At 52.7% G+C, this 21,717-nt stretch overlaps 2 protein-coding genes across 2 annotated transcripts in view; both read right to left on the bottom strand.

The window, feature by feature from the left end:
* Positions 1–469: 469 nt before the first annotated feature.
* IL9R (interleukin 9 receptor) lies at positions 470–11,971 on the bottom strand. Its single transcript, XM_019648427.1, has 9 exons — positions 11,841–11,971; positions 7,754–7,855; positions 7,323–7,434; positions 7,006–7,184; positions 6,374–6,519; positions 5,786–5,987; positions 5,193–5,298; positions 3,575–3,659; positions 470–2,175 (listed from the first exon to the last, which is right to left on the bottom strand). Exons 1-9 carry the CDS (start codon positions 11,866–11,868, stop codon positions 1,678–1,680), a joined length of 1,458 nt encoding a protein of 485 aa, XP_019503972.1. The 5' UTR covers positions 11,869–11,971; the 3' UTR covers positions 470–1,677.
* A 3,084-nt stretch (positions 11,972–15,055) lies between these two features.
* POLR3K (RNA polymerase III subunit K) overlaps positions 15,056–21,717 on the bottom strand; it is a 16,309-nt gene continuing 9,647 nt past the window's right edge. Inside the window, exons 2-3 of the mRNA XM_019648780.1 lie at positions 16,173–16,260; positions 15,056–15,244 (exon numbers count right to left, since the gene is read on the bottom strand). Coding sequence (XP_019504325.1) covers positions 15,117–15,244; positions 16,173–16,260 — 216 coding nt within the window. The 3' untranslated portion in view covers positions 15,056–15,116. The remainder of the gene's footprint in view (positions 15,245–16,172; positions 16,261–21,717) is intronic.

Consider the following 21,717-nt stretch of genomic DNA (forward strand, 5'->3'; position numbering starts at 1 on the left):
GGCTATAAGTGCTTTTTTTTCTGCCCGGGCCACAGGGGACACTGGAGCCTCCCAGAAACTCAGCATCCAGAGAGATACAGGCCTTCTTTTTATCCTCAGAACCATCTCATCTCAGTGCTCACCAGGCAGGTGATCCCAGCCCCAGCCCAGAGTCTGGCAGCCACGTGGGACAGGGTCCTCTCCCTAAGGTACCCAGTAAGAGTGATGAGGGTTTCCTGGGAGGGAGCAACGTGCCTTGGGCCAGCGAGGAGGTGGAGATCGCTGGCAGGGGCAGGGACACTGTTATGGGTTGAATTCTGTTCCCGCAAAAATCCTATGTTGGGAGTGGCCGGTTAGCTCAGTTGGTTAGAGAGCAGTTCTGGTAACACCAAGGTTGCCGGTTTGATTCCTACGTGGGCCAGTGAGCTGCGCCCTCCACAACTAGATTGAAAACAGTGACTTGACTTGGAGCTGATGAGTCCTGGAAAAATACACTGTTCCCCAATAAAAAAATTAACAAAACAAAAATTCCTATGTTGAAGTCCTGACCCCCTAGTCCCTGTGAATGTGAACTTATATGGAAACAGGGTCTTTTTAGATGACCAAGACAAGATGAAGTCATTCAAATGAACCCCAATCCACAATGATTGTGTTGCTATAAAAAGGGGCAATTTGGACAGAGACTCCCCCACAGAGAAAACGCCGTGTGGGGATTGGAGCTATGTTGTTCTAAGCCAAGGAACTACCAGAAGCTGGAGACAGCCCTGAAACAGATTCCCCCAGCACCTTCCTGGCCCTGCTAGATGTCAGACTTCCAGCCTCCAGAACCGTGAGACAACAGATTTCTGCTGCTCTCAGCCCTCTCGTTTGTGGCACCTGGTTATGGCAGCCCCAGGAGACTGATACAGGCACCCTCTGCTCTGCCCATCACTCTCTCTTCAGACCACAGGGGAGAGGTGGAGGCAGGGCCCTTCACAGGCCAAAGCCACTGCTGGCTGGTCATTTCCAGCTTGACTATCTGGTAACTCTGGCCACAGCTCTCAGCTGCCTGGGGTCCACGGGAGGAGGAGGACAAGGAGGGGCAGGGGCTGGCCTCGCTGGAGCTGGTCACTGAGTCTCCACGGGAGCCCAGAAAGCCCAGGAAGAGCCAGACCCCTCACCCTCACACATCCTCTGGGCCCTTCTCCCATCCATTAGCAATTTGGAACAGCCACTTTATGCCTTTTAATCTCACTAGGAAAGATACCCCAGGAAGGCAACGATGACACTCAGCCTAGTCGCGACATCTCACCTGTGTCCCCGGGGCCCAGGCTGGCCCTTTAAGGGCGTGAGGGCAGAACAGGCTGTGGGGCCAATAGCCCTCTTGTCAGAGGGGCCTGGGGTCAAGCCAGAAAGCAGGGAGGGAACTGGGGGTGCGGTTGTTGGCGGGGTGCTGAGGGCAGAGGCCCCACCCCACAGGTACTAAGTGGAGAGAAGGGAAGAGGGGTCTCTTGCTTCCATCCGGACAGGACAGGTGACCGCTGCACAGGCGGCCTTCCACACAAGGGCCAGTCCCGGTCAAGGGTCAGCTCCTGAGACTTTAGTCCGTTTTCCCCACAATGGACGTGATGCAGCTGGCTGAGTCAGGGCTCTAGAACTTTCAGGACCGAGCCCACTGTCTGCCAAAGGGCAGGGGGGAGGAAAGCACCCCCAAGGTCCTCATGCCGCCTGGTCACCAGGGTCTTGCCTCTGACTGTGACCAGCTCTCACACAGCTACCTCCTTGCCAGGCGTCCAGGCTCTGCTCGTTGCAGAATGGGCCGCAGGCGAAGGCCAGAATGGGCCCAGAGCTCAGCGTGTTTCCTGGGAAAGTCAAGGGCTGGCACCCCCCATAGTAGCCCAGGGCGCAGTAGTCGCTGCTACTGCCCTCTGACTGCAGGGCAGCTAGCCTGGCGGAGCTCGCAGGGCCCCACTCCTCCTGTGGCAGATAGGCAGGTGGCGGCCCTCCCCACTCCAGGTCTGCTGGCAACACATCCGTCGGGAGGCCAGTACCAGTGCCCTCCTCCTCCTTTTCTAGGGCCACAGGTGGCCAGGCGTCCGCCGAGTCATAGGTAAGCAACGCGATGGCCTCCCGGACACTGGCCTTCGAAGCTACTTGTGGGGCGCCGACACATTCCTGGCTCAGCTGCACCCCAGCTGTGTGGGCCCCTGTCCAGGCCTGGAACAAAGCATGGGAAATCAGACAGCACATTCAGGTCTCAGCCTGGGAGCAGCTTCCCCTCCTCCTCCAGGAAGCCCTCCAGACACCCCTACCCAGAGGCCAAACAATGCTTGTGCCTAGAACAGTCTATCTTTCCTCCCCCATGTGCCAGCCCAGCTTCAGGATGGGACTCCAAATCCTTTTGGGCCCCTTCCCACTCCCCCAGCACAGGGCCTGCTGCTCACAGCACCAGGGTGCAGGTGGTGACAGGTGCAGAAGACAGAGAAAAGCCCTGACAGCTACTCAAAGCACTTTCAGCAGCTCCAGAGCTCGCCCTAACCAACACACACACACACACACACACACACACACACACACACACGACAGGAGATGCTACTGGGACTGGCACCCTTGGGTTAAGGCAGGCAGACATGGACCACTCCAGGGGCCACAGGAGACCACCCCATCCCCTAACCCTGCCTCCAAAAGGAAGCTGCTCCCTAGTGGGACCAGAAGTCTCCACCAAACACACCACACACACCACATCCTGTGTCATTACGGGCTCCCTGGAGAGCAGACCACCATCAGAGGGCTCTACATAACCCTTGGTGGGTGGTGTCATGGTTCCACAGAGAAGCGGCTAGTTGCCTGCAACCCATGTGACTCAGTCCAGGGGCAATCAAAATCTTTGTTCCAGGGGTGACCAGTTAGCTCAGTTGGTTAAAGCGTGGTTCTAATAATACCAAGATTGCTGGTTCAATCCCCACATGGGCCACTGTGAGCTGCACCCTCCTTAAAAGAGTCAACTACGCCATTGTACCATGAAAGCAATGCGTAACCAATGACCATGGCTATTCCCCAACTACAAAAAAAATCTTTGTCCCGCTCAGCCTTTGTCCCCAGTTGCCTCAGGGATCTTGTCATATCGACTACCTTGGATAAAAAGGTGGACCCCCAAGGACAAAGTGCTCAACTTTAAGCTTCAAATGATACTTTGAGACAACAATCTTGAAAACTAGGCTCCCTGTTGAGGGAGTAAAGGGCTGGGTTGAGGAAACCGTGCTTAGGAGGGGAGACCCTGAGAAGGACGGGTCGGTGCCCCCCCCCACCGGGAAGCACTGCCTCCCATCCTTTGCTCAAAGTGAGGGGTCTCAGAAAGTAGAAACTAGAGACCACTCATGGGAGCCCCTCTACTTCCCACCACTTCTCCTGCCAGGGGAGCATGAGTAAAGCTAATTTTTTTTTGTTTTGCCCATTTGAGACTCAGTGTGTAAATGCAAACCCACGATATAGACCAAAAAAGCTCAAAGCACTGAGAAAGGCCCCCACCCTCCCCCAAAGCCCACATCCTGAGCAGGCAGATATCTGGGCAACCCCTGCCCGGCACGCACGCCCCTGTCGTGGTCAGTGCACACACCTGGAAGTTCCCATTGTGCACACTGTAGAGAGGCTGGAAAAAGGCCACCGGAGAGGGCACATGCTGGTAGAAGGTTCTCTTCACCCTAAGGCCAAGGGAGGACAGTCAGAGGCCTGCCCAAAAGGGGCTCCTCCAGGGGCCCAACTCCAGAAAGAGCCGCAGGGAAGCTAGCTCTCCTCCCACCAGCAGGTAACCAGGCCTGCAGCTGCCATGCTCTCTCCTCTCAGCAGGTCCAAACCTGCTCTCAGGGCAAGACCCCCACATACACACACCTGGCACCCTGTGGTGTCCCTGGCTAATGACCCCATAGAACTGACTTATACCAAGACAAGTGTCCTTTAAAGGGTGAGCTGTGATGGTGAGCTCAAGGAGAAGAGTAACTAGCTGTTTCCCTCTGCCCACAGAGGGAGCCAGCACCTCCAGGACCCCCCCCCCCAGCAATGTCATCAGCAGACGGGGGTCAGCTCCCTGTCCCTCCTGACTTCTCCCTGAGCACAGATCTACCTGCCCTGGGCCCACGGGCCCTCCCAGGAGTCTGTGGCACAGGGGTCCAACCCAGTAGGTCTAAGTCACCCTCACCGACCTCCCCTAGGGCCCGGCCCCTCCAGTTCCCCACCTCAGGGGTGACATCAGGAGTCACTGATCGTATCTCCTCTGCCTACACATCCCCTCAGTTTCTCTTCCTGAGACCCTGGTGAGTCCCTCCACGTTGCTCTATCTCTACTTCTTTCACCAGCTCAAGCCACGACACCTGTCTCTGGACACTGACACTGGCCCCCCAGCAGGTCCTCCCATCCCCTTGTACCCCGGTAGTCCATTTTCAAAATATAAACCAGATCATACCACACACTCTTTGACAGGCTTTCCTTTGCTCCAAGGACACGCCTGGCACCCTCCTCCACCTTCTCGGCCCTCTCACTGTGCCTCCCATCCACTCCTGCCACCCTCTTGATCTCTGTCTGACCTCCTCTCATCTTCTCTACTACCTGTCTGGACCTGGCCAGTTTCCTGTGGGTCCCCCTTGACGAGGCCCTGTATCCCCTTTTGTAACCTGACATAAAAGTTCAGGCAATTAAGTTCGCAAACTTATACAGTGGAAAGTTCGTGAACTTAATTGTCTGACCTTTCGTATGTGATGGCTTATGTCAGGAGGTCCTTCTGTCCATCTGTCCTCTGAGGCATCCACCGGAGCCGGGAACAGGGTCTTGTACACACCACATGCCCCAAACTGTATTTTCATAGAACATCTTAACAAGAAAGCAAACCACCAAGCACCTCCAGAAGCTGGAGACAAGGACCTCAGGTGACTTGGTCCCAGTGACTTTGGGTCCCTCCTCAGCTGTTCAGAGTCACGACCCCCACTCCCCAAAACCTTACAACTTGGGAACTCCCAACCGGTCTGAGGCAGAGGCTTGAAAACTCCACCCATCCAGGACCAGATATTGGCGGGGGACGGGGCATGGGGGAGGGGCTGCTGGTTTGGTTCTCCATGCCCCCGCACCTCACACCGGCACATGCACACACACGGACACACATCTACATCCACTGCATGCACAAATGCTCACACACACACATTAACACATGCACATACCCACACACACCTCCCTTGGCTACTGACCTGGGCAACAGCTTGAACAGGAGGTAGGTCAGGCAGCTCAGCAGGAGGAAGGTGGACACAGCGACTAGGGTGCTGTTGGGGTGCCCCAAGGGTGGGGTCAGGGCGCCTGTGAGCAGGAAGGGCCCAGAGCTGTGAGCAGCCTCAGCACCAAGATTTCTCCCAAACCCACATGGCAAAGGCACACCCATGAGTGCCACGGGCCTACATGGGAAGTTTGTGATAGGCCTTGAAGGTCTGCGTCATGCCTGGAAAGCATGTTGGGTGAATCACACACCCCAAGCCTCATCCTTCCCACCTGGAGGTCTTCAGGGTCAAGGCCTTCCCAGCACCTCTGTGCACAAGGGTCGGCCCAGCCCTTCCTTCCTAAGTGACACAGCCTTGTGTGCAGCCCCGGGCCACACTCACTCGCAGCCATAGCCGCTAACAGCCAGTTCCTGGAAAGCCCAAGTCTGGTGGCTGTTCGTTTCCTCCATACACACCTCAGACCTCCAGGGCAGGGTGGTCAGCTGGACATGGCTGCCTGGAGGAGGGGTCCCAGGAAGGGAAAAGGGCGGGAGTTGACTCCCAAAGAGCAGCAGCCAAGCAGGGCCCACCTGGTCTCTGGGGGGAGGGGCAGCTCACGGACTGGCTCCATTCGCTCCACTGGCCCTCGTAGCGTTCCTCCTCCATGAAGACATCGTCTAGGGTGGCCATCTGGACACGCAGCCTGGCCTCATAGATGGAACCAGGGTCCAACTCGACAGCTTCAAGGAGGAGCCAGGTCACCCCAGCGATGTGATCCTTGTGCCGGGCCTGCTGTGGAGTGGGGAGAGGTTGTGCCGCTGAGGGAGAGGTCCTCGAGGACATACAGACACACACAGAGGCACATGTGGGCACATTTACACACAGATACACACACATACCCACAGGCACGCATTTACAATCATCTACCTGCGTGTACAGCCGTACACGTGAAACACAGGCATACGCACCAGGCCTACACACACAGGCACACTTGCATACAGACACACCTGTGTGCACACATACAAACACACCTGTGCATGTTTACACACACGTACTCTTGGCTCTAGTCACCTCCCTTTCTCATAATTCCAAGTCAACATCCTGTGTAGGATGAGGAGTGGCCCTGGGCGGCCGCCCCCAGGAGAGAACGAGGCCCCAAGTAGCAGCCCAAGCCTTACCTCCCAAGCCTGGTCCTGCCTCTTGAAAGCCAGCTCATAGCTGAGCAGCGAGGCCAGCGGCTCCAAGGCAGGACCGACACTCCAGGACAGGACGCAGGCGTCAGAGCTGACATTGCTTTGCAGGTCAGACGGAGGGTCCAGCTTCACTGAAAGAACAAGGCCACGTGAGGGTGTGTCTGTCAGCATGCCCAGGACCGCGGGGTCAGCCATGTTCAAGGCCATCTCTGACCCAGGGCCTCCCTGGGAGACTGGTCCAGAGAAGCCCCATGTGGAACAGGACAGCAATGACTTCTTCCAGCCCCTACAGGTAGACAAGGTGGTTCCCAAAGCTTCTTCCCAGTCTCACTGGGGTCCCTTGTGGGGTCCTGAAGTGCATTTCAAGGGACTCAAGTTGCAATCCCAGCCCCAACTCAAAGCACTGCATCTTCATCGAACAAAACCCAACCCCTCCGGTAACTATGGGCCCTCCCCTCCCAAGCCCAGCCTGCTCCTAGCCCTGGGTTTCTCTTGGCAGGGACCAAGCACACTCACTAGACATGAGGATTACAGGCTGCAGGGCCCCGCCCCCAATCCCCACACAGCCAGGATGTTTGGGCCAAGACCAAGGCACCCACCCCAGGCCTTAATCTTACCATGTCTCCGGGGCAGGTACTGGGGGTCCACCAGGCTGACCTGCTCCTTCCCGGAGACGTGACGGTGCAACGTGATGGTGAAGTTGTCAAAAGGCGTAATCACCTCATCTTGTGGCAGCACCACAGTGCACGTCCTGGCCCAGAAAACACACCTGTGCTTGGTGTCTGGTGCCTGGTTGCTGCAAAGGGCATGTGTCGGCACCAAGAAGCTGTTGCACCAGCCCGGCCCCTGCTGCTGCCATCATGGGGACCCTATCCTCACCCCTGCCCCCCCTGCCCCATCCCCTGCCCAGGTGGACCTGGCCCTCCAGCCTCACCTGGTGAAGAGGAGCCAGGGGCTGGGGCCCCGGCCCAGCTCTGGAGCAGACCAGTGGCAATCAATCCTGAGGATGTTGTTGGTGAGGCAGGTGAGAGTTCCAGCCCTGAGCCCTGGGAACAGTGATGGTTGGGAGCCCACAGTGGCTGCTTCAGGGCAGGGCTGGGAAAGGGGAGGATCTGGCGGCTGGTGCCCTGGCAGGGCAGTGCCCAGAGAGCGATACCAGGAAAATGCATCGAGGGCAGGGCTGAGAGACCTGGCAGGGAATGGGCTCTGACCATGCTACACGGATGGGACTGGAGTCCAGGCTGGTCCCTGGAGGACAGGCCCTAGCACAGTTTGGGCCAAATGGTCCCCCGTGAAGTTTGATGGAGGACAGCCCTGTCCCTGAAGCACTCCCTACCCACCTCCCACGGTCACGAGTGCCCTCACCTTCTCCGTCCTCTGGCACCGAGACTCCCACGCCGACCCAGGTGCAGACCAGGAGCCAGACACCCAACCTGCGCATCAGGGCCTCACTCTCCAAGGTCCAACCTACAAGGAACAGGGCCGAGGGGCTGTGTGTGAGGGGCACCCCCATGGGGTGCTCCCCATGAGATCCGCCCTGTGAAGGGTGCCCCCGCCACAGAGGGCTCTGAGAGGGTCACCACCACACAGTCACTGTGTCCTGTGAAAGAGGTGGGGCACCACTGTCCAAGCTGCACGTGAAGCTCAGAAAGGTCAGTGGACCTGACAGAGGCTCGTGGCTACAGCGTACAAGAGGGCGCCATCAAACTCAGCTCTCCACATGGGTTCTGGGCTCTGCATCAGCTACGTGTCTGAGTCTGCCCAAAAGGCTCCTGTCTGGGACTGCTGTCCTCTGCCAGCCCAGCCCCCCATGTCTGGGCCCAGGGCCCATCCTGCAGGGGAGGCAGGTATGGCTGACAACAACCACGGGTGAGATTTACTGAACTCTTTGGTGTCGCCATGTGTAACATGCAGTATCCACGGGAATTCCTGTATCACTTGGGAGGTAGAAAGACCATCCCTTTTCACAGACCAGGGAGCTGAGTCCCAAAGGGAAGCGCCTTGCCTAGAGTCACCCAGCCAACTTCTACGTAGCCTCTATCCTTTCTGTCTCCTTCCATGAAGACCTCTCCCAGAGTTCTGCTCCAAGATGTAGCAGTGGGGTATCCATGCAACAGAAGAATGTCCTCAATTCTGTCTGTCACACCCCTGTGCAGAGGGGCTAGCCCATGCCCCAGGACCCCTGGGGGAGCCAGAGGTTAGCTGGAGATAAGGGGCTACATGTTAGGAAGTGCCTGGGTGCCGAGTGGAGAGGCTGCCGACGCCCTATCACCCCATTTGCAGCTCCAGATGGTACACTGATAGCTCCTAAGCAGGAAGCAGGGCCAGCCTGGTTATGCAAGCCTGATGAGTGATAAGGAGGCAGAAAGATGCAGACATACACACAGACCTCAGCACACACTCTCCACACAGCAGACACCACTACGACCCCACCCCCAACCCCTCGCAGACTATGTACCCACAGGATGGACACATTATGATCAACGATCAGGAAGACCTCACCCTTCCCGAGAGTGGAGCACCACCTGGCACCACCAGCCACAGCATCAGCCCCGCCGCGTCTGTCCCCTCCTGCAGCAGTTACTAGCTAGAGATGGGGGAGCAGCCTGACAACAGGGCAAGTGGGGACAGGACAGTGAGGACAGGGGTCCAGGACCTGGAGGAGCTCAGGCACAGCAGCCGCTTTTCAGCTAAGAGGCTGGACCCAGGCCCCGGGGTGGACGGTGAATGGCCACTGCCCCAGCGCTGGACGGTGCAGGCCAACCCAGGAGCAGATGGCTTGAGAGCATGGAATGGGGTGGCCCCAAGCTCAGCAGGCCTCCGGGGCTGGGCTCCACCCTTGTGGGGGGGGGCATCGGAGAGTTGGGCAGGGTCGTCTTGAGGGGATGGTCCCCGCTTTCCTCTGCAGAAAACACTTCTGTCTCTATCTAGTGAACTGGGTAGGGCAAGGCCACCACCCTTCTACAGATGAGGAAACTGAGGTGAGAGGGACCAGGGACTTGCCCGATCCTTGGCACCTGTCACCTCTGTCCTTGGCACATTGGCTCATTGGCTCCCACACAAGCCTGCGAGCTGCGTGGATCCCCACGGGGCATCCCTGTTCTCTCTCTTTAGGGCTCCTCAAGTGCAAGGAGGGACATTACTCAAGTAGAGCCACCCCATCCTTGACAACCCCCACCTGCCTACTCCCAGGTCCTGAAAGAGACACTGGGATGACACCAGGGAGGTCTAATCGCTGCTCAGACAATAATGCCCCGTCTCAGGATGGCTAAGAGTGCAGGAGGAGGGGACAGCAGTGTCTGCTCCCGTGGGTACACTTCCAGTCGTGCTGGGGGACCTGGCGGACGTTACTACCAGCACTGCCCCTCCCCCATCGGGTCTGTGGACATGGCCTTCAGCCCACAGCCGCTCTGGGCCCTTCTCCAAACCCCATTTCTTCCATGGCCTCGGTGTCGAGGTCAGCTTGTCTGCTGTGGCTCCCTGGCCTGTCACGAAGTCATGGCTGCCTTGCTGCCGTATCCCTCCCACAGGACCCACAAATGCTGTCAGACCAGGAGCTGGTCTCTAGACACATTCACCCTCCCTGGTCTTCACGCCCTGAGCACTCACCTGATGCCAGGTGGAATCCCAGGCCAGAGCAGGCCTGGCATGGGGGCTAGCAGGGCAGCCCGCCCACTGAGTCGGCTTCACACCAATTACTACATTCATTTACTGTCTCCTTTTACAGTCTTTTTTATATTTTTCATGGGGAGGGGGTGATAGTCCCTGTCATTCTCCCCACCCACCGAAGAAGCTGGCAGACACAGAGGTGGATGGGGCGGAGGTTGCTAATTAAATGGACACTATTTCTGTCTTCTCTCTGCTGGTGGAGGAGGAATAAATCCAGACCCTGGATCCCCAGAAACATCTAGAACCTGGGGGACATGGGGACTGGGCTAGGAAATGGTAGCAGAAGCCAGCTCCCCCTTTGGGCCCCACAAGCGCACATGGGCCACCCCTGGCACCCATGGGAGCCACAAATGCTGTTGGGCAGAAAGTGCTTGAGGATGCGATGCTGTCTATGGGGGATGCTAACAGTGGGCGGGGAAGGGCAGGGAGAGGAGGGACCAGGCAGGAATCCCAGCTGGGGCGGATCCAGAGAGGGTGCAGAGAAAGCTGGGGAGAGGGGGCGGCACCAAGGGCAGCTTTCTGAGAGTAGAGCAGGAGGGACAGCTCCATCTGGGGGTCACATGTCTGGGAACACGGGTACACCAGGCAGGAACTGTGACAGAGGTGAGGGCTGAATCCAGAGGGGCCTGGGGTGGACAAGGGCACGCATGGAGGGAGGGAACTCGGGGGAGGAGGCGGAAGAGGGCTCAGGGTGGAAGGCAAAGGAACAGAGACAGGGAGCTCACAGGGGTCCCTGCTGGTTGGCTCACAACCCTGCGCTCCCTCAAGGTCACCTCCTGGCCCCTGTCACACTGTCCCCTGGGCTTCTTCCTTCAGGAAGCACCCCCACCCCACCCCACCCCACCCCCACTGTCTATCTCCCCAGCCAAACAACATGAGCAGGGAGCAGGTAGTGGCTATGGCTTAAGGGCTAGAATGAGGGTGCTGACAGCTCTCTTTGGGAGGCCTGGAGGTTAAATGGGGAGACACAGTGCCCCTCCTCTGCCAGCATCCTTCTCCAGTAGCCCTCGCTGCCCTTTTGCAGCCTCCCGGTACCAGGCTCCCCCAGGGCGAGAACCTGTCTGATTCATGGTGTGCCTCCTGCCCGCACCGTTTCAGAAACACATCCTGAACCTCCCTGCAGACGCTGACCTTGCTCCTGGCTGGTATGAGGGCTTTGGGTACCTGGGAGGGGAGCTCTGGGACATTTACTAGAACATGAACCCTCCCCACCCTGTCCTCTGCTGGGCCAAGTAGACCCTCCTTCTGGAATTCCACCCTCACCTGCTGTCACACCCACAGCTCCAGTGGGGGGCTCCCCAGACCCCTTTCTGCCCTCAAGTCCCCAAAGGCATGGGGGTTTGGAGGGACTTTGCCAACCCCAGGGCCTGGCAGACCTCATCTCCACTCGTGACCATCACAGCTGAGGCCACCTCGCCCTAGAACACTCATCCCACCAAGGGCCAGCTCAGTCATCAAGGAAGCAAAGTCTCTCCCATCATTAGAAACTCTGCCTGACCAACGCAGCGCCCTCCCCTCTGCCCAGTGGCACTCACGACCCCTACAGGCCTGGCAATCACAGTCTGTCATCCTATGGTCAGCAGTGCCAACCGGCTGTCTTTAGGAGATGCCCAAGGCCAGGGCGCCAAAGGAGGTAAAAGTAAGGTGGTGCCCCCAGACACCCACTTCCAGGGTTCATCCGCAGGCTCTTTCTGGGGCCCGGGGAGGTAGGCTGCCTACTCTTTCTCTGCCTCTGAAATTTGTGCTGACTCAAGCAGGTGGGAAGTTCCCATTACAGACTCACCTTCCCAGATGCATCTGCTGGGTCCCATGGCAAGGACTGTCCCCGTGCTCACAGCCAAGCCCCTTAGCCAGATGAGGAGATAACGGCAGCAACCAGTGACGTGGGCCTCGCTCGGCAGGCTGACACAGGCCGCCCACATCTGAAACCACGAGTGTGCAGAGCTGAGCAGGGCTGAGCCCCAAGCGGGGCTGCGAGGTGGCTGTCACCACCAATCATCAACCCGGGAATTCTGAGGTGGGACGACCTTTCATTGCCCATGACCCTGAAGGTTGCCAAACGTGGACTTTGGTGACTCATCCATTGATTGACTACAGATGAGCGGCTGCTGTATGCCTCCTAAAGAGTACCACCTAGATGAATTAAATTAGTCCCGGGAGGCTGGGACCCTGACCAGGCACAGAGCAAGTGGGCTTTGTCCCCTTCTAGGCTTTTCTGAGACCAGGGGTGCAGATTCTCCATCCTCCAGCTAAGGCAGTCTGTGAGCATCAGGGATGGAGAGGGTGTTAAACATACTATAGTCTCAGTTAAAGAAAACACAATACAGAAGGAAATAAAAAAATGGGAATCCCCTTTTATCTCACCCCAGAGGGAGCCCCTGAGAAGGTACACACATGTCCCTCTAGACAATTTCTAAGCTCAAACAAATGCACACTTTGGGGGGGGGCGGTAACAGTGTGTTTTTTCCAGGACCCACCAGCTCCAAGTCAAGTCGTTGTTTTCAATCTAGTTGTGGAGGGTGCAGCTCAGTTGCCCATGAGGAAATCAAACCGGCAACCTTGTTGTTCAGAGCATGCGTTCTAACCAACTGAGCCACCCGGCTGCCCTACAAATGCACATTTTTTAAAATAATTTTTACCTGTTTTGTTTTGTTTTTTAAATGCACATTTTTAATGGATACTGTGCTGTGAGTTTCACAGCCTCCTTGTTCTGTTCCTCTGCCTATTTTCAATACCTTCCTAGGTCAGGACATAAAAACCTACCTCATGCGCTTAATAGTAGTACGTGCTATGGTTTCATAATCCTGCAGTGCCCATTTGGATTATTGCCTATATACAGAGGGTGCCAAAAAAACGTATACACATTTTAAGAAAGGAAAAAACTGTATTAAAATTGTAATACTCAATATATACCGATAATGAAAGATGAATACAAGTCATGTGTATACACTTTTTTGGCACCCCCGGTATAAGCTATTTTAATTTTTTATTGAGATATAATTGACATATAACATTGTATTTGTTTCAGATGTCTATATGCTCTTTTAAATGAAGGTAGCGGACAATTCTGGACATGGATCTTTAATCACCAAAATGAGTACTTCTGTACAAAAAAATTGCTCGGGGTGGAATGATGGCATCTTAAGTGTCAGCATTTTAAAATTTTGATAGATACTGCCAAGTGGCCCTCCAAAAATGTACCAACTTCTACTCCCACCAGAAGGGTAAGAATGTCTGTAACCCTCACCAACAGCATACATTATCAGTCTTTTTCTTCTTTGCCAGTCCAATAGACAAAAGATATTTTGATGTTGTTTTAATTTGCCCTTGGTTGATTATTAGTGAAGATAAGCATGTTTTCATACTTACTGGCTTTATGTTCTTCACGGTACCAAATAAGTCACACTTCAATGTGCACACATGTCTTTTATGTATGTGTGTGAGTACCTGTGTGCACATGTGTGCATTTGTGTGTTCTACGCATCAAACATCTAGGGCAAGGTTTGGCTACTGCAGAGCTGTAGCTCTCTGGAGTGTGAGAATACCAGGACCCACAGAGATGGAATCAAAGGCTCAAGCCAGAGGGGCCAGCCGAGTGGCGTGTTGGTTAAGAACTGGCTTGGGACGCCAGAGGGCCCCAGTTCAGATCCCACATATGAGGGCCAGTGACACTGCCCTCTACAGCTAAGATGCTGAACAACAGCTCAACCTGGAGCTGGGTTGCTGTGAGACGGCGTAGGCTGCAGCCCCTGCTGCAGTGGGTTGCCATGGGCTACCGTATGTAGCCAGTAGCCAGCAGCCAGCAGCCAGCGTGAGCGGCCAGCAGACGCCATAAGCAGCTGTCCAGAAGCCGGTGACCGATCTGCCTCACCCGGGAAGAGCGCAATGATGGTGCCAACTTGGGCCAGTGAAGCAACGTCCTCCACAACTAGACTGAAGAACAGAAGAACAGCAACTTGTCTGTTCCCCATCCCCCAATTCCCCAGCGCTGTTCCCATACCCCAAATCCCCAATAAAAATCTTTAAAAAAAAAAAAAGGCTCAAGCCAGGAAACACCTTAGGAATGAGCAGGGACATAATCCTATTTCTTTCTAATATTTAAATTTCAATCAACTTGGCCCCTATCTTATCTACTACAAGTACATCCTTTTATACTCCCTGGAGCCATCCCTTCTCTAGTACCTTTATCAAGAGAGCCTCCTTCTGTCTGTCAGGGTCCCTCCCACTTGGCAGAAGCTAGAATTTACTAACTTAAGACCACAACACCCACAACACCATGATCCCACAAGGGGAGATCACAAGACAGGAAAGGGAAGAAATCGTGGAAAGAAAAAAGCCAGGGAGGAGAGCCCCCAATTCTACATCTAAATTTTACAATATCTCTGGCTGGTCCCGAAACCACATGTGTGCAGGCCAACTCCAAGCAGCCCAGCCCAGGAAGGTTCAAGAACCTGAACAGAGGTTTCAGCTGCTGCCCACATCAAAGACAGAGTTTATGGCCTGTTTAAAAAAACAAACAGGGCTGGCCAAGTGGCTCAGTTGGTTAAGAGTTGGCTTAAGAGCATAAGCTCTGAGCAACAGGGCTGCCTGTTCGATTCCCACATGGGCCAGTGATGCTGCGCCCAAGCTGAGCTGTCGCTGAGCTGCCAACGGGTGGCAGGGTGGCTTAGCTGGTGTAACAAATTGCCGGTTCGATGGTGGGCTGCACCCACCCGCAACTAAGACTGAACTTGGCACCTTGAGCTGAGCTGCCGCCAGGATGGCTCAGTGGATAGGGCATGCACTCTTAACAACAAGGCTGCTAGTTCGACTCCCGCATGGGATGGTGGCTATGCCCACCCGCAACTAAGATTGAACACAGCAACTTGAGCTTAGAGGCCACAAGCTGCCAACAGGAAGCCAGATGGCGACTGGCGCCCTCCACAACAAAGACTGAAGAACAACAACTTGGCTGGTCCCCTTCCCCAATTCCCCAACACTGTTCCCCTCCCNGCTCCCAGATGGGAGTCCACTCTGGGGAACAAGGGAACAGACACGGACACAGCTGGCCAGCTGCGCCCTAGTCCCTCCAGCGGTGCCCACACTGTGCATTGCAGCACTTGTAGAAGGTCGTCATTGGCTCGTCTGCAGAGCGGGTCTGAAGCTGCATGAAATAGGCACGAGGATGTTCGCATTTGGGACACTGCTCTGGAAACGAGAAAAAGAAATAAGTGGTCCACGTTATTTAACACATGAGGCTCGTGACCAGCATACGTGCTTGAAGCAAATGTTATGTAAAAGGCAGCAGAGCCCCTCCCTGGCTCACCTGGTGACCCTGTACCGTGATTAAAGGCTACAAACGGTGATCTCATTCCCAATGAGCTCTCACACTGAGGGGATCCAGGAGAGCTTGGAAACACCCCCTCCTCACCTCCTGGGTCCCTTTTTTTTTTTCTCAAACCTGGTGGAAGACTCGTTGGAAACATAACATGGCTGCTGCGTGAATTACGGGGCCCACGCCACGTAGATTCCCCCTAACAAGTTCATCTCCATCATCTGGGCAGCGAAGATGCCCTCTCTTCTTCCCAGGAGCTCCCAAGGGCTGACCAATCCACTTCCCCGCGTATTGAGGGGTCTATTTGGTAGTAGTTCCTCAGGCTGTTCTTATCAAGATCTCACCACACATCCCGGATCTTTTCCAAGTGCCCCGGGACACACATTTACCTTCAAAGGTATTTACTTTGAAAAACTAACCCTGCTCTTGACAGGGTTCAAACACTCTCAAACACCATTTTGGACATTAGGGGCGTAACTTATCTTTTAATGACAAATTCTGCCATTGCTAAATTTTTAACATAGCAGACCTGGATACTGGTCTAGAGGGGGAGAGAGATGGTACTAATCTGACTTCCCTCTTCTTCCTCTCAATGCAGGTTGTGTAGGGCTCTGCTCTGTCCTCCCCTGGTTACATCTATCTCTACTAAAAATGAATCAAGACTTGAAAAAAACATTTATTCTACTGAGACTGCAGTTGAATGCTCTCTTCACGTAAGTATATCACAGGCTGACATGGAGCAGCAGCATTGGCAGCTTCATACTTATCCACAGCTCAGTAACTAAACGTTTCCCCTCTCACCCGCAGTAGAGTCAACATTCTCCCAAGCAGCTGCTCCACCAAGCACGTCATCCACTTCTTTGAGCTTCGGGTACTTCCGATTGGTTACCTAACGAACAACAGCAAGCCTTCAGACTCTCCGAGTTGGTGAACAGTACAACCCCGGGCCACCAAACCACACCTCCACACCTGCCATCAGGTGTCTCTCCAGGCTTTCTTCCTCCTCAGCCTGGAGGGATACTAAGTGAAAAACCAGTGTTGCCGCCAACACAAAGCAGGATGCTCCATTGGAATTTAGAAAACCTATGACTGGGATGCCCCGCAAGAGGAGAGAAACATTCAGCAGTCAGAGAAGATCTCTGCAAAGACTGGATGAAACACCAGAGCAGGAAGAAAAAAATGGCTTAGGTGTGACCCTCCTCTACGCCCAGACCGCTAAGACACTACCGGATAACCCAAGATGACAGAAACAAATATACCTGAAGCCGAAGAGTACCACTTAGCTAGGTAGCCCAGCCACTCCCCCACAGGCAGACAGCTTTCAAAGTACTTGGTTTCTTTCCCAGGTTTTACCAGACATCCTTGAAATGTCAGGGTTACATAGGAGTTCACTCTTCTCATAGTTCTAGGCCTTAAACTCCCACAACACAGCAATACAGCATAGTATACAAACATTAAAATCGAGGTAGTGGGGTGGCCGGTTAGCTCAGGTGGTTAGAGCGCAGGGCTCATAACACCAAGGTTGCAGGTTCGATTCCCACACAGGCCAAGGAGCTGTGCCCTCCACAACTAAATTAAAAACTACTTGACTTGGAGCTGATGGGTCCTGGAAAAACACACTGTTCCCCAATTTAAAAAAAAAGAGAGAGAAAAAGAACGAGGTAGCACCAGTGGGCTCTACTTCTAATGAGTAAAGGTGTTCTAAAAAGTAAAGATGTGGGCCAGCCGAGCGACTGTTGGTTAAGAGTTGGCTTGAGAGTGCGAGCTCTGAGCAGCAGGGCCGCCAGTTCGGATCCCCCATGGGCCAGTGACGCTGCGCCGTGTACAGCTAAGATGGTGAACAGCTCGACCTGGAGCTGGGCTGCTGTGAGTCGCCAGCGACAGCGTAGGCTGCAGTGGGCTGCCATAAGCTACTGTGAGTGGCCGGCAGACAGCGTGTGCTACCGTAAGCTGCCGTGAGCAGCAGTCCAATGGCCGGCAACCGATCTGCCTCAGCCGGGAAAGAGCGCAATGATCACAATACCAACATGGACCAGTGAAGCGACGTCCTCCACAACTAGACTGAAGAACAAAAGGACAGCAACTTGTCTGTTCCCCTTCCCCAATTCTCCCAACACTGCTCCCTCCCNCGACCCAGTAGATTGAAACGACGACTTGACTTGGAGCTGATGAGTCCTGGAAAACATACTGTTCCCCACTAAAGTTTAAAAAAAAAAAAAAAAAAGACTGCCAGCAAGACCATTTTCAAAGTTGAGAAAACACTAATTCAGTAGAAACTGAAATGGAATCTGCAAATACGTGTTACTGTTGGTGGTAAAAATATATGTGGAGCATGAAAATGCTTAGGTGGATGAATTTACAAAGCGTGTGAAAACATAAGGTGTTTAAGGCCTATGGTTTTTCAGTGTATTACTCAGCAAATACTTTGAGGGAAATATCCGTACCTCTCATCAGCGCTGAATGTCAGTCAGCACTGAACTGAATGCACTTAACCTGCGTTAACAGACGCACGTGTGCATTCAATTTTGATACCAAGGAACACTTCCTTTGAACCTCAAGTAAGCAAAACGGTATCCATGATTTTCATCCATACACCCGTATTACCAATACTGCGATTACTATTCAATGACTAGGATTAGTTTGAATTTTGCCTGTAAAAAATTGTGGAAGTTGTTTTCTTGTGTTTTCCTAGATTTTAACTCTTGACACACAACTCTAAAGTGTTTACTTTCTAGCCCTTTACAGAAAAGGTTTGTAAGCCCCTGAAGTTGACTATTATTCTCTCCATTTTACACACGAGGAAATGAAGGGAAGTCCCCAAGCTAAGGCGCAGACAGACGGGGAACTAGCTTCAGAGTACGTGATCTTACCACGCCACCTCTGACAACGAATGCAACCAGAACTGGCACCTGAGAACACAAACTGAGCAGCACAAGCAGAAGATACTAAAGGACACGACGAAAGCACATTTGTAAAACCAGGACCAACGGTTTTGAAACAGAACCAATGAGAGATAATGGGCTCAGGACCGGTCAGTGTGTTACAGCAACACGAAAACAATCATGTGAAATTTAAAAGATTCATCATTTCNAAAATCTTAAAAAAAAAAAAAAACAGGGGCAGCCAGTTAGCTCAGTTGGTTAGAGCACAGGCTCATAACACCACAATTGTCGGTTTGATTCCCACATGGGCCACTGAGCTGCGCCCTCCACAACTAGATTGAAACAACTACTTGACTTGGAGCTGATAGGTCCTGGAAAAACACACTATTCCCCCATAAAATTTCTTTAAATAAACAAAACAAAAAACTCTTCAGAGAAGCATAACAGAACCCAGTCTCTACAATGTGTATCATTCACAATTTCCAAGATAAATCCAAAATTATTAAACACATGAAGACACAGAACTATGCGGCCCATACATAAGAGGAAAGATAATTGATGCAGACAAAACCCCAAGACTAAGTTGGAAAATAGCACAAGTTTAAAGCAGCTACTTTATCCTCAAAGATATAAAGGAAAATATGTTCCCAATGAATAAACAGGAAATCTCAGAAAAATAGAAACAAACAAAAGAACCAAAAGGAAAGTATATAAGTGAAAAATACTGTATCTTAAATAAAAGGGATACATCGTAACAGTGCAGAAAACAAGATGGAGCATTAAACAGAAGGAATCCCTGAAAGAAGGGAGGCAACTGAGATTTGATTGGCCTGACAGAGGAAACCACGTGCTAAAAACATACAGGAGAGGACGTCTGAGAAAGTAGACACAGGACCCTTCCTGGGTGATGGGAGGAAACCAGAAGAGTCCTAGACAATCACCAGGATTAGTCAGAGTCCTAAATACGGAGCAGCAGGGGGGTCAGCACATTCCCCACACCTGGGTCTGTGCCAGGACACTTAGACTCGGGAAGGCCAGTGCCTCTTGGCCCAGAAAATGCCCTGATGACAAACCCGGACACCCCACCCTCTCCCACAATCAATGAGGATAAATATAAAAACAACATCCATAGACAGAGGGGAAAACCTCAGACACAAAGAACACGCAACCAGTAGTCACCAAATACCTCTGAAAAAACAGCACCAAGTAAAAAAAGGCACCGGACACGATCCGTCAGACACCTAAAGATATAAAATGTATATGAAGCAACATAAATCCCCACAGTCCCATGAGGTCCACCAGGGATCAGCAAACTACGGCCCATGAGCCAAATCCAATGCACCCCTTGTTCACAAAATCCTGTGAGCTGAAAATGGTGTAGACCTTTTTTAATGGTTGAGGGGGAAACTGCTTTACAAATTACACGACACGTGAAAGTATTATGAAATTCAAATTTCAGCATCCATAGGCTCAATGAAACACAGACACACAGATTTGCTTGTACTGTCTGCAGCTGCTCTCACACTCTAGTGACAAAGTGGAAACAGATCAGAAGTTCACACTGCTGATGAGCACACTTACAACTCAATGGTGCTGTCACCACTCAGCACTTTCAGGCCATCATACTGTGGGACTGCAACATTGCTTTTTTTGCTTATTACCAGTCCATACTTATCATGCCAAAACAAGTGAACTCAAAACATCACTAATTATTAGGGAAATGCAAATCAAAACCACCATGAGAGGGTCCGGCCGAGTGGCTCAGTTGGTTAAGAGCCCAAGCTCTGAGCAACAGGGTCACCAGTTCAATTCCCACATGGGCCAGTGAGCTGCACCCAAGCTGAGCTGCTACTGAGCTGCCAACAGGCGGCAGGATGGCTCAGCGGGTGAGAGCATGTGCTCCTAACAATAAGGTTGCCGATTGGATTCCCGCATGGGAGGTGGCTATGCCCACCTGCAACTAAGATTCAACACAGCACCTTGAGCTGAGCGGCTGCAAGCTGCCGACGGTGGCCAGATGGCGACTAGACTTGGAGTTGAGCCAGCTGCGCCCTCCACAACTAGGATTGAAGCACAACTTGGCTGTTCCCCTTCCCCAATTCCCCAACACTGCCCCCCTTCCCCAATTCCCCAGTAAAATCTTTAAAAAAAAACAAACACCATGAGCTATCCCCTCACACCTGTCAGATATGGCTATCATCAAAAATAAAAGAAATAGGGGCCGGCTGAGTGGCGTGTTGGTTAAGAACTGGCTTAGGATGCGAGAGGGCCCCGGCTTGGAACCCACATATGAGGGCCAGTGACACTGCCCTCTGCAGCTAAAATGCTGAACAACAGCTCGACCTGCTCGACCATGGGAGCTGGGCTGCCGTGGGTCACCAGCGACGGCGTGGGCTGCAGTGCCCTGCTGCAGTGGGCTGCCATAAGCTACTGTGTGTAGCCAGCAGCCAGCGTGAGCGGCCAGCACCGCCGTGAGCGGCCGTCCAGAAGCTGGCAACTGATCTGCCTCACCCGGGAAGAGCGCAATGATGGTGCCAACTTGGGCCAGTGAAGCGACATCCTCCACAACTAGACCGAAGGACAAAACAACAGCAACTTGTCTGTTCCCCTTCCCCTGATTCCCCAATAAAATATTTTTTTTTAAAACTCAGATGTACTGCAATTTAAAAAAATAATAAAATAAAATAAATAATAAGAGGCGAGGATGTAGAGAAAAGGGAACCTTTGTGCACTGTTGGTGGGATGGTAAATTGGTGCAGCCACTATGGAAAACAATATGGAGGTTCCTCAAAAATTTAAGAATAAAACTACCATATGATCCAGCCAATTCGTCTTCTGGGTATTTATCCAAAGTATAGGAAAACACTTACTTGAAAAGATATATGCACTCCTATGTTCACTGCAGCATTATTTACAATAACCAAGATATGGAAACGGCCTAAGTGTTCATCAACAGATGAATAAATAAAGATGTGGTACATATATACAATGGAATATTACTCGGCCATGAAAAGAACGAACTTTTACCATTTGCAACAACATGGGTGGATCTAGAAGGTATTAGGCTAAGTGAATTAAGTCTGACAGAAAAGGACAAAAAAACTATATGATTTGACTCATGTGGAATATAAAACAAAAAAGTAACAAACGAATGAACAAAACAAAAATAGACTCAGAGATACAGACAACAGAATGGTGGTTATCAGAGGGGAAAGGGGATGGGATGGGGGACAAAATGGGTAAAAGAAGTCAAATATATGGTGATGCATGTAAACTAGACTTTTGGTGGTGAGCTGAGTATACAGATATCAAATAATGCTGTATACATAAAATTTATATATAATGCTATTGGCAACATTACCTCAATAAAAAAATAAACTTCAGGGCCGGCCGAGTGGCTCAGTTGGTTAAGAGCTCGCTCAAGAGTTTGAGCTCTGAGCAACAGCGGTTCGAGTCCAGCCCGA

This window comes from Hipposideros armiger, unplaced genomic scaffold, assembly GCF_001890085.2.
Source record: "Hipposideros armiger isolate ML-2016 unplaced genomic scaffold, ASM189008v1 scaffold_126, whole genome shotgun sequence".
Taxonomy (NCBI): Eukaryota; Metazoa; Chordata; class Mammalia; order Chiroptera; family Hipposideridae; genus Hipposideros; species Hipposideros armiger.